Here is a 12437-nt window from a genome sequence, read left to right on the forward strand (position 1 = left end):
ACATTTTACCCCAACCGGTGACATGTGTTATGACGTCATTGTGTCACAAGATTGGGCATTAAATTCTGAACATTTTGGTGCTGGGTTCATGTAAAGCGGACAAGAATTGACCGCGTTATGACAAAAACCGCATATTTTTCAAGGTCGTGACCCCCCTGACCTTTGACCCCTAACCGGTAACAAGAGTATGGGCGTCATTGTGTCATATTGCATATCACAAGATGAGGCGTTGAATTCTGAACATTTTGGCGTTAGTTGCATGCAAATTGAATAAAAATTGACCGTGTTATCGTAAAAAGACGATTTTGACCTTTTCGTGACCTTGACCTTGACCTTTGACCCGAACGATCCCAAAATCTAATCGAATGCTTCCTGGCTAATAACCAATCATCCCACCAAATTTCATGCAATTCGGTTTAATACTTTTTGAGTTATACGAATCACAAGATTACAAATAAATAAATAAATAAATACACGCCGACCAAAACATAACCTTTCGCAGAATGCGAAGGTAAAGATCAGACTGTTTGAAAACATGAAGGATTTCATATCGGAAACAGTTATGGATTCCATGATGTAAGCTCACTGACCTATACTTTGTAAGGTCTGTTTTGCAGATTTCAGGCTTTTATCTGGTTTCAGCTAGGAATTCACATGGGAGGAGAGGAGGTACAGGGAATGAATACATCAGATAGATCATTGATGACATCACTTAAGACGTGTAGTGTGGCAATAATATTGCTCATTTCAATCTGTTTGTGAAAGTCATTTGTAAGATGTAAGAAAATGTAAAAAGGTACATTTGTAAAAATGTAAGAAGCATTTTAGTCTCTCTACTATTGCATTCCTGAGATTGATCGTATTAAATAAAACAATTTGGGATATCGCTTCCTTGATAATGTCATCTTAGCTGACGAATAAGTACTAAGTTGCTTATTTTAAACCCTTCCCAAATAATTTCTGTGCCCAATTTAAGCTTCATTGCATTGCAGAAATGCAACAAGTTCAGCTTTTCAGTGGAATTTCCAGAATTCTCATTTGATCCATTTTAATCCTGAAATTGACAAATGATGATGGTACTCAAGTTACGTGAAATGTCCTCCTGAAGACTACTTCGAAATAATCTTCCTCTGGGTTTGCTTTCTTGAAATCGTGCCACATAGGACAACTTGGGATCACTTTGTCGATGACGTTACATAATGCATGGAATATTAACCTGCTCTTCCTATTTATCAGACTCATTTTCTAAATGCAGAAACAATTCCTTAACAATACTCACACCGGAGCTGTCTCGCCTCGGTTTGAATCTCGACCCAGCTGTAAACTCTCATCCTGGTGTCTTGCAGACAGAGTGAGGCATCAATGTGTGTGCTGTCCTAAAGAGGGACATCAAACTGGGTGCACCATCTGCCAGGATTAGTTAGCAAATTTTAAAGACCACACGGTGTCCTTTTTGAAGAGTGGGCAAGTTTTTGCCAGCATTCTGACAAAATTCCAAATCCCTGCTCTCCCTACAGGGAGCTATCAGCCCATAAAATGATTCAAGTCCAAAGAAAAAAAATCTCAATTACAATGCACAGCCTCGCCTGGGTAATTTCCTCAGTGACACCTTTACCGTACTGGTGTTAGACATCAAAGTAGGCTGCCCGGGGCACGATATTAAAGTCGATCTGCATGTCGACTCACAGACACAGACGCATTCCAAAATTCTCTCCTGTAATTTGGGGAATAGATGATCCTACTAGTGTAGTCGATCGTAGAAAAATCGTGCAAATTATGATACAAGCATCAAATTTGGCATTTCTGTTCTGCAGGGCTTTCTGATCAAATCTGCCCGATTGGCCATTTGAAAATCCAAATTTTGAAAAATTTGAAGAAAAAAAAAAAAAACTTCAAAAAAAATTTGAAGTCCCAGCTGGCTGAACTTCTTGAAGCGCAAGTGAACATCCCAGACAGAGAACCAAGGGGAGATGCAGTCATCATTGATGGCTCAGCACTTATCAATGCTCTACCTCCACGCACTTCAAAGATATTTGATGACTATGCTAAAGAAGACATCATCCCAAAGGTGGACTCCTGTGGTGCCAGGTACGAGAGGGTGGACGTAGTGTTTGATGTGTACAAGAAGTCAAGTCTGAAGTCCGAGGCAAGGTCGAAAAGGGGGCAAGGAATCAGAAGAAGAGTGACAGGAACCAGTAAGACCCCAAGTAACTGGAGAAGCTTTCTTCGAGATGACAGCAACAAGACTGAGCTGTTTCAACAAGACGGAAAAGATGTGTGAAGCACAGACGACAAGCACAGTCATTGTCACAAAAGGAGAATATGCCATTAGCAACACAAGGAAGCCACTGGATGCTGTGTTTCCATGTTGTCATGAAGAAGCTGACACTCGAATATTTGTACACGCCAGGGATGCAACGACGGATGGCAGCAAGTCAATTATCATTAAGGCTAATGACACGGACGTACTAGTCATAGCAATATCTGTACTGCCATCCTTACAGGAACTAGGTCTTGAGAACATGTGGATTGCCTTTGGCCAAGGAGCCAAGGTGTGATGGATTCCAGTCCATGAGGTAGTTTCTGCAATAGGGCCTGAGAAAGCTAGGGGGATCCCATACTTCCATGGGTTCACTGGATATGACGTCGTGTCTGCCTTCCGCGGTAAAGGGAAGAAAACTGCATGGCAGACTTGGAACATCTTTGATGATGTTTCTGAAACATTCACCAATCTCAGCCAGCATCCAACAATGATTCGTGATCTTGACTTTTTTGAAATTTTTATTTTTTTTTTTCAAATTTTTCAAAATTTGGATTTTCAAATGGCCAATCAGGCAGATTTGATTAGAATCCCCTGGAAAACAAATGTTCCAAATTTGATGCTTGTATCATCATTTGCACGATTCCTCTCAAAAATTGCTGTTATCTGCCCCACTATACAGGGTATTAATCACCATGAACAACGGAAAAGCATGTATTGGATTCCAAAGAAAGACAACTATGTTCTCTATTTTGTCAACAGCAACCGTGTTAGTTTCTGTGCTGCATCACGTGATTGGGTTTTTGTATATCATGACTCGCCCGCTAGGGGTGGCGGTGATGTACATCCGGACGCGAAATAAAACGGAGTTACTGCTACGCTCTCGCTCTCCATGTTCCGCTGCGCCTCGGATACCACAATTGGCTGACGAGGATGGTTGATCGACGAGTCACGGCGCATGGACATGTGCCCGTTTTCATCGGAGACGACTTCGAATTGTTTTCAGAACAGTTGGGGTGCTATTTCCATGCGAATGATGTGGTCGACGAGAGCAAACAGAAGTCGATCTTGCTCGCCTCGCTATCGGCGGAACATTATCGACTGCTGAGTGATTTGGTGGCGCCGGACAAGCCCAGTGGGGACATGCTGTCATTTCGGGACATTGTGCAGAAGATGAAAGCACACATGGGGCCGGAGAAGTCATTACAGCTGGCTCGATACCAGTTTGATCGCCTCGCGAAAGGTACAGGGGAGCGCGTCGCTGATTTCGTGGCGCGAGTGAAGCATTCTTCCGTGGCCTGCAAGTTCACGGCAGAGGAGCGTCCAGCTCGGCTCAGAGATCGTTTTATTTCAGGTTTGCGAGATGCGAAAATGGTTTCGGCGGTTCTACGGCTGAAGGGTGAAGCCATTACATTTACCTCGGAGGTCGATACTGCTACAGCTGTCGAACAGACTGTCGGAGATGTTCGGGCCATCACCGGTCGCAGCTTGCCGGATGGCCCGGGGGCCCACGCGGTGTCGCGAGCGTCCCGGGACGCACGCACGACCTTCGGTGCGGGTCGGGGCCAGACGTCGCCGCGCGGCCGCACGAGCGGCGAGGTGACCCCGCGGACGTGTTTGGGATGCGGAGGTCAACAAGTGCGCCGTGTGTGCCCGTTTAAAAACACCGTGTGTTTACATTGTCACAAGGTGGGTCAACTGAAGCGTCTGTGCCAAGGGGCATTGGCCACCGTTAAGGTCATGGACGGCGATGTGCGAGGCGACCTCGGCGACCCGGGGCGAAACCGGCAGCCGTTGATGGGCCTGTTTTCGATTGGCCCTGTGGCGGCACGCCCGATGACGGTGGAAGTCGAAGTGAACAACACGCCGATCACGTTTCAGGTTGATACGGGAGCGGCGGTGTCGATCATCGGTGAACAGACCGCGCGTAGACTCAACGACCTGAAGCTTATCAGGTCCGACCTCACACTGTTCACGTACACCCGCGAGAAGATAACGCCAGTCGGGATGGCAGACGTGTCTGTGAGGTACCAAGGTCAGGTCGCCGCGCTTCCGTTGTACGTCGTGCGGGGGAGGGGTCAGTCTCTCCTAGGCCGAGACTGGCTGACCCGCATCAGGCTAGACTGGGCCGCCGTTCACCTTGTGAAACCCGTGCCGAGCCGATGGGAGGATCAGTTGGAGAAGATTCTTCAAAGACATCAAGGTTTGTTTTGCGACGACATTGGGAAACTCAAGGGCGTGGAGGCAAAGCTCTTCCTGAAGGAGGGGGTGGTTACTCGTTTTTGTAAACCACGACCAGTGCCGTATGCCCTGCGGGACAAGGTCAAGGGTGAACTGGATAGGCTGGAGGCCTGTGGAGTGATCGAACAGGTGTCGTACTCAGATTGGGCCACCCCAGTCGTCACGGTGCTGAAACGGAATGGAAACATCCGATTGTGCAGGGACTTCAAGTCCACGGTTAACCCGGGGCTCAGCGTGGAGCAATATTCACTGCCGTAAATCGATGAAATATATGCACGATTGGCGGGGAGTCAATACTTCACGAAGCTTGATCTGCGTGATGCATATTTTCACCTGCCGATGGATCCCGGGAGTAGCGACCTTTTGACAATCAACACTAGTCAAGGGCTCTATCGATATACCCGACTCTGTTTTGGGATTGCTTCGGCCCCGGCCTTGTGGCAGAAAGCCATGGATCAGGTTTGCATTGGCCTGCCCGCTCAAACCTACCTGGACGATGTGCTCATTGCGGGGAAAACGGCGGACGAGCATCTTGCGAACATTGCCCAAGTGCTGACGAAGCTAGAAGCGTGTGGCCTGCGCTTGAACAGAGACAAGTGCGCATTCTACAAGCAGCGCTTGGAATACCTCGGGCACATCATCACGCCGGAGGGGCTGTTGAAAGGCCCTCGGAAGGTGGAGGCGATTCAGCACATGCCACCGCCTCGCGACAAGACGCAGCCGCGCTCGTTCATTGGTATGGCCCAGTATTACCAAAGGTTTGTGCGCGGGCTCAGCTCACAGCTTGCGCTGTTAACACGGTTGCTCAGGAAGGGCGAGCGCTGGGCCTGGGGGCCTGCACACCAGGCGGCGTTCGACCACGTTAAGCGGCTGCTCACAGAGGATACGGTCCTTGTGCACTACGAGCCTGCGCGTCCGCTCTTATTGGCATGCGACAGCTCTGCATATGGCATCGGGCAGTGCTCTCCCACAGGATGGACGATGGTTCCGAGCGGCCTGTTTGTTTTGCATCCCGGACCCTGTCCGCAGCAGAGCGGGAATATGCCTAGATCGAGCGCGAGACTCTCAGCCTCGTCTGGGGTGTGCGGAGGTTTCATCAATACCTGCTGGGGCGTCATTTCACTTTGCAGACGGATCACAAACCACTTCAATTCATCCTGAGACCCGAACGCGGGGTTCCGGTGGTAGCGGCCGCGCGGATACAGCGGTGGTGTCTGTTTCTTGCTGCTTACGATTACGATATTCAGTTCCGGAGCACCGAAAAGCATGCTAACTGCGACGGGCTCTCGTGCTTGTCTTGCGCGGAGGGTCCAGCTGCGTCTGAGTCGGCCGACCGGGTTGATGTGTTCGCGCTGGACCAGGTCCAAAGCGGGCCGATCACGGCTAAACAGGTCGCGGTGGAATCCGCTCATGATCCAATGCTCGCCCGTGTCGTCCAGGCGATTTCTATGGGGAATTGGAGCGATCTACCTTTAACACCGGCATTTCAGCCTTTCGCGTCGCGCGCATCGGAGCTGTCCTTGGTCCAACGGTACGTTATGTGGGGAATGAGGGCGGTGATTCCACCGAAGTTCAGGCAGCGGTGTTTGGAAGAACTGCATGTCAGTCACGTTGGCATCGTGAAGACCAAGAGTCTTGCTCGTAGCCTGTTGTGGTGGCCGGGGTTGGACAAAGACATTGAGCAGTTGGTTAAGCGTTGCACGACGTGCCAAACAGATGCTGATAACCCGCGTCAAGCTTCAGGACTATGGCCTACCCCAGACAGGGCCTGGCAGAGGGTCCATGTGGATTTTGCAGGGCCGGTTAATGGCAAAATGGTTTTGATTGTGATCGATGCATTCTCTAAATGGCCGGAGGTTGTAGTGATGCAGCATACATCAGCAAACATTACAGTAGAAAAACTGCGGACGATATTTGCTAATAAAGGATTACTGGAGATCCTGGTCTCCGATAACGGTCCGCAGTTCATCGCAGGTGTATTTGATGAGTTTATGCGTCAATATGGTATTCGACATCTCAGGTCCTCACCGTATCATCCTGCGATGAATGGGCAGGCGGAGTCATTTGTTAACATGTTGAAACGGGCTTTGCGCAGGGGGGGGGGTGTTGCACCTGTGTAGACGGTGGTCGATGTCTTTTTGCTCCAATACAGGAACGCTATTCATCCTGTCACGGGCGATTCTCCTGCCATTCTTCTCTATGGACGGGCATTGCGGTCCAGACTGGATTTGCTGCGACCTGGAGGGTCGGTGAGTGGGGCGGTGTGGCGCCCGACGCTGCTGCGCGGTTTTGATGTGGGACAGCGGGTAATGGTGCGCGATTATTTACACGGTTCCAAATGGGTGCCGGCTGTGGTCTCTGTGGTACTGGGGCCGGCAAATTGCATGGTGCGGCCTGATGGTGGGGAGGTGTGGAAGCGGCACGTGGACCAAATGTATGATCGTTGTTCAGTCACCCCCCCCCCCCCCCGTGCCGAGCGATGTGGGACCCCCACCTGTGATGTCGCCGTGGCCAGACGTTGTATCGACAGGGCCGGACGTGTCGACGCCCGCGGGGTGTTCACCTGATTCATTCCTGCTCGAGGACGACGAGGAAGCTTGTCGGCCGGGGGCGGTTGTTGTTGCGGATGGGGCAAGTCCGGCGAGGGTGTCACCTCGACCTAGCCGGGAGGCGTCTGAGCCTGGGCCGTCTGGTGTCGCTGCCCGTCCGAGGCGGGTCAGGAGACGGCCGCGGTACTTGGAGGATTTTGAATGTTGATTGGTTTCGTTTGGTCATGTTATAATTGTCATTTCATCATTTGAATTGTCATTTTACGAGGGGGGGAGTGTGCTGTATCACGTGATTGGGTTTTCGTATATCATGACTCGCCTGCAAGGGGTGGCGGTGATGTACATCCGGACGCACAATAAAGCGGAGTTACTGCTACGCTCTCGCTCTCCATGTTCCGCTGCGCCTTGGATACCACAGTTTCATTCGGTGATAGTGATGCTTAATTGGTCCAGACAGTTCAAGCAAACAAGCGCGAGTTTAATTCAGAGGGAAGGAAACAAAAGCATCCATTCCTTTAATCTCCTTTATCAATACTACAGTCATCGTTCCGTTCATTGCACTTCTGCTAAATATAGCCTGGTTGTACGATATACCAAGGAAATACCCTCCAGATCAAAACAATAGGGTTTTAAATAAAACCAATTGAAATCAAACTGAAGGAGAAAATCTGCATCATTGACCAAAAATGAGATGCAATATGAAAGTAAGTCGTGAGCAACAACAAAATGTTCATATTGTGCAAATATTATACACAGCATAATTATTTCAGCAAATTATCCCACCATGAAACTGTTCCGTTGGATTGTTGATCTGTGAACCCAGCAATAGCATCTTATCACCCATTAATAAGAGCTTTAAAATCTGGCATCTGCACATTTGGCTACTCTTCCATGTGTAAGATATGCAAGGGGCTCGTCGTGTAAAAGGAATTTTTTTTTTTTTAAAGTACTACTGTTGTATAAAACTCCATCACCATGTTACCTCCACTCCAACATTGAGTGACAAAAACACAACAAATATGGTTATTTGTATTTTACACTGCCAAACTAGCAGCTCGCTTAGAGGTATGCATACAGCAACTCACCTCTGAGCTGTCGAGCCTGGATTCTAATCTCAGCCCAGTGCTCTAAACTGTCATCCTGATATTTCACATGCAGGATGATACATCGGTATATGTGCTGTTGATCACAAGGATGATAAACAGGGTGTCTCATCTGCTAGCATTAATTGGTGGACGTTAAAGATCACATGGTGTCTTTTGTGAAGAGGAGGCGAGTCATCACCGGCACCCTGGACAAATTACAATTTCCTGCTCAAATCCAGAGGGGCATTGCATCAGTGGCACAGCCATGCCTCAGTAATGACACAACGAGCAGGTTGAATTCAGAATTGAATCCCAATCCATTATACATTCGCAAACAACTGTCAAACTTCCCCAATGCTCTCAGTAAAACATGACAGTTACAAGAAGAAGAACCACCCCTTTCGCATCTTTCGATGCACAGGGCTGCCAAAGCAGTTTTCCTTAGGTCGGGTGGTGCAATCCTGGACAGATCACCACTCTGGCGCAGGATATTCGAATGGCCCATTCTTACCAGTAAGCTGGTACTCATTTTGCCAGCCTTGGAAGGATGACAGGCTGAGTCAACCCACCTGGTGTTATTTTAACAGCACGACAGGCTCAAACTCAGGACCCAAAGATGTTAAGCTCACCACTTTAACCGTGAAGCCAACACCAGACTTTGATAGAGTCATACACAAGTTGGTTGAAATCCAACACCGTGTGTGTGTGTGTGTGTGTGTACGTACACACGCACACACACTTGTGTTTGAAATCCAACACTACCAATAGCAAGCAAAACCTTATGAATATATATATATATATATTTTTTTTTTGTGTAGATGAAGTTTGATGGGCAGACGGCAAATTGCAACGCATTTTACAATTGTGCGTCTTTCACATCCTCCACCTCAAAGAAAATGTACTGAATTATTTATCTCCATTTGTTTCAACATGGTAAAATACTAAATCCAATGGGGGCCTCTTCGATACATGAGGAATGGAAGCAGCATTTACCGTCATCATACTGTAATTATGTCATCAATGGAAGGAAATAATGGTAATTTTTGTTCTTTACCAATCCAAGGTGTGCTGTAAAAACAAAATAATAAACAAAATCCCCCCCATTACATTGTTTTAGATTCTGGGTATGGAGTTCAAATCTGTCAAGGAAATGTTGCGTATTTCTATCGCTATTTTTACACAATTGCAACATGTCAAAACAAATGTCTGAAAAGACCTTCCAAGTCACGCTTTCAATTCAAGCTCCACTGTACAGTGAGAGAAAGTAAATGTACAACAGAAATATGGGATATATTAGAAGAGGTTTCTTGGCTTTGAACTCGGTGGCAACAAGCAAAGATGCTGCACTGTACGCAGACCAAAATACCCCAAATAACTGTGGAAGGGATTGTAAAGGCAAAAGACAAACAAAGGTTTCACAATCAATAATAACATCCAAAAACTGAGATCACATACATTATATGCAAAAGAGATGCAGAAAAATTAATGGCATGAGGAGAATACAGGAGAATAGAGAAAGGTAAAGTTGAGGGGTGGGGGGGGGGGGAGATGAGCAGGGAATGTACAAGGAGGTAGGGTCAAAAAAATTAACAATATTTGCACATCAGTCGATTTAGTTGTAATCAATATCAAATACACTTGATTCTCACTTAATGTCGAAGTTGTGTTCTTGAAATATGTGACTTTAAGCGAAACAACATAAAGTGAATCACATTTTCCCATACCAATTAATGTACAAACTAGAGTTCGGTTCTTTTGATCATTTCTCGTCAGAAAAAAAACCAAAACAAACAAAAAAAAACATGCATCATACATTCCTAAATGAAATAACATTTTAAAATAAAATACATTTCGAAATGTAAATTTTAATAAGATAACACAAACTAGTGATGAGTGTGGAGGTTGTTTGTAGAAGTGGGGTGGAGTGGATGGGTGAGTGGTGGAGTTAATGGGATAGCCCAAACGCTCTCCCGATAAATCAACCGCTCGTTCTCCAGCATGAAAATGCTTTAAAACCTCCAGTTTAATTTCTCAACAATTGTTTTTCTTCTTTTCTTACTACCGGACTCACTATTATCACTTATTGAACGTTTTTGACACATCTTTATAAGGGATTTAACCACGCTTCAAACAACATCAAAATGGCGTGATACAACGGTTGAGTGTCTACCTCCACGTCTGAGTGGCACAAAGTAGTTCGCTGTGGCCCACTGGCAAATGACATAATAGTGAGCATCACTACGTTAAAAGGATATAATTATGTTCCCCATTGTATCAGCGATGCCATAACGAAAAACGCTTACCAAATCAACGGTAAGCAAGGAATTACTGTATCTGCATCATAATCATGAACTCACCTTCACCAGAACAGTTACAACTTCAAATGAGTCTGCAATCAGCAATATTGGAACTATTACAATTAAAGGTAATAGTGAGTAGCCAATGACTCCAACAACTTGTCCATAGGTGACCTAAAAAAAATTAATAAATAAACAACAGTCATCAGAATTGCAATTTCAAAAAACAATGGAAAAAAATAAAAGCCTTTCAACAAGGAAACAAAGTACTTACCTCTCCACCCAACACCCTTGCCAACAGGAAGATTGTCAATGAACCAAATAGCCAAATTGTAATGATCCATGACACCACCTGAATACAATTCAGATAAACAAAAAAAAATAAATAAAAAAAGTTAAAATGTATTAATCAGTGTTCTCCATATTCTCAGAATAAAAGTTTGTTGAAAATTTGATGGCAAAAGCTCAAATGGTTAAAAAAACAAAAAACACAAGAAAAAGTTATAACCAGTACAGACATACTGAAGCTCAAATGGTAAATAAACAAACATAAGCGATTAAAAAAAACCTAGCCGTCTCACACTGATTCACACACTAATGCATGGTGGACAGGCTAATAAGGCCTATTTCTACTCACTGTGACTTTGCCCTTTGACATTTTTACCCAATTATCAATTGGTCTTCTCCATATTCTCATAAGGGTTTGTTGAAAATTTGATGACAAAAGTTCAAATGGTAAAAAAAGGTTATGGGACAGACACACTGATGCACAGAAGCTATTGCAAAACCCTGTCTTCCACTGCACGGGCGGACGGGATAACAGGTTATCAAATGATCTGCCATCTCAGATAAAAGTGGCATTCAAATTAATTTTTTAATCAATTTTTAAAAAACAAAAACTACAGCGTTCAAGGAACACCTCACCTCACACAGTCTTCATTTCTACCAACCCGAAACAAGGACATGGACAGGGTCTACGAGCGACAAATGCTATTTGTCATGATGAAGTAAAATGCTGCAATATTTTGTCCAATACTGCTAAATAAATGGAAGGATTTTGAAAGTGCCAATAAGGTGATTTGTGTTTAAAATGTGTTCAAGTACATATATATATATATATATATATATATATATATATATATATATATATATATATATATATATATATATATATATATATATATATATATATATATATATATATATATATATATATATATATACAGTGGGGAGAACAAGTATTTTATACACTGCCGATTTTGCAGGTTTTCCCACTTACAAAGCATGTGGAGGTCTGTAATTTTTATCAGAGGTACACTTCAACTGTGAAAGACGGAATCTAAAATAAATATCCTGAAAATCACATTGTATGATTTTTAAATAATTAATTTGCATTTTATTGCATGAAATAAGTATTTGATCACCTACCAACCAGCAAGAATTCCGGCTCTCACAGACCTGTTAGTTTTGTCTTTAAGAATCCCTCCCATTCTCCACTCATTACCTGTATTAACTGCACCTGTTTGAACTCGTTATCTGCATAAAACACAGCTGTCCACACTCAATCAATCAGACTCCAACCTCTCCACAATGGGCAAGACCAGAGAGCTGTCTCAGGAAATCAGGGACACAATTGTAGACTTGCACAAGGCTGGGATGGGCTACAGGACAATAGGCAAGCAGCTTGGTGAGAAGGCAACAACTGTTGGCGCAATTATTAGAAAATGGAAGAAGTTCAAGATAACAGTCAATCTCCCTCGGTCTAGGGCTCCATGCAAGATCTCACCTCGTGGAGCCTCAATGATCATGAGAGGTGAGGGATCAGCCCAGAACTACACGGCAGGACCTGGTCAATGACCTGAAGAGAGCTGGGACCACAGTATCAAAGAAAACAATAAGTAACACACTACACCATCATGGATTAAAATCCTGCAGCGCACGCAAGGTCCCTCTGCTCAAGCCAGCGCATGTCCAGGCCCATCTGAAGTTTGCCAATGACCATCTG

General features: G+C 45.2%; 1 protein-coding gene across 1 annotated transcript in view; it reads right to left on the reverse strand.

The window, feature by feature from the left end:
- Positions 1–7507: 7507 nt before the first annotated feature.
- YIPF4 (Yip1 domain family member 4) overlaps positions 7508–12437 on the reverse strand; it is a 29661-nt gene continuing 24731 nt past the window's right edge. The window contains exons 4-6 of the mRNA XM_085888093.1: positions 10707–10784; positions 10493–10606; positions 7508–9510 (exon numbers count right to left, since the gene is read on the reverse strand). Of these exons, the coding sequence (XP_085744219.1) occupies positions 9373–9510; positions 10493–10606; positions 10707–10784 (330 nt within the window). The 3' untranslated portion in view covers positions 7508–9372. The remainder of the gene's footprint in view (positions 9511–10492; positions 10607–10706; positions 10785–12437) is intronic.

This window comes from Eptatretus burgeri, chromosome 7 (genome assembly GCF_056783735.1).
Source record: "Eptatretus burgeri isolate ZD-2024b chromosome 7, Ebu_testis_v1, whole genome shotgun sequence".
In the NCBI taxonomy this organism is placed as follows: domain Eukaryota; kingdom Metazoa; phylum Chordata; class Myxini; order Myxiniformes; family Myxinidae; genus Eptatretus; species Eptatretus burgeri.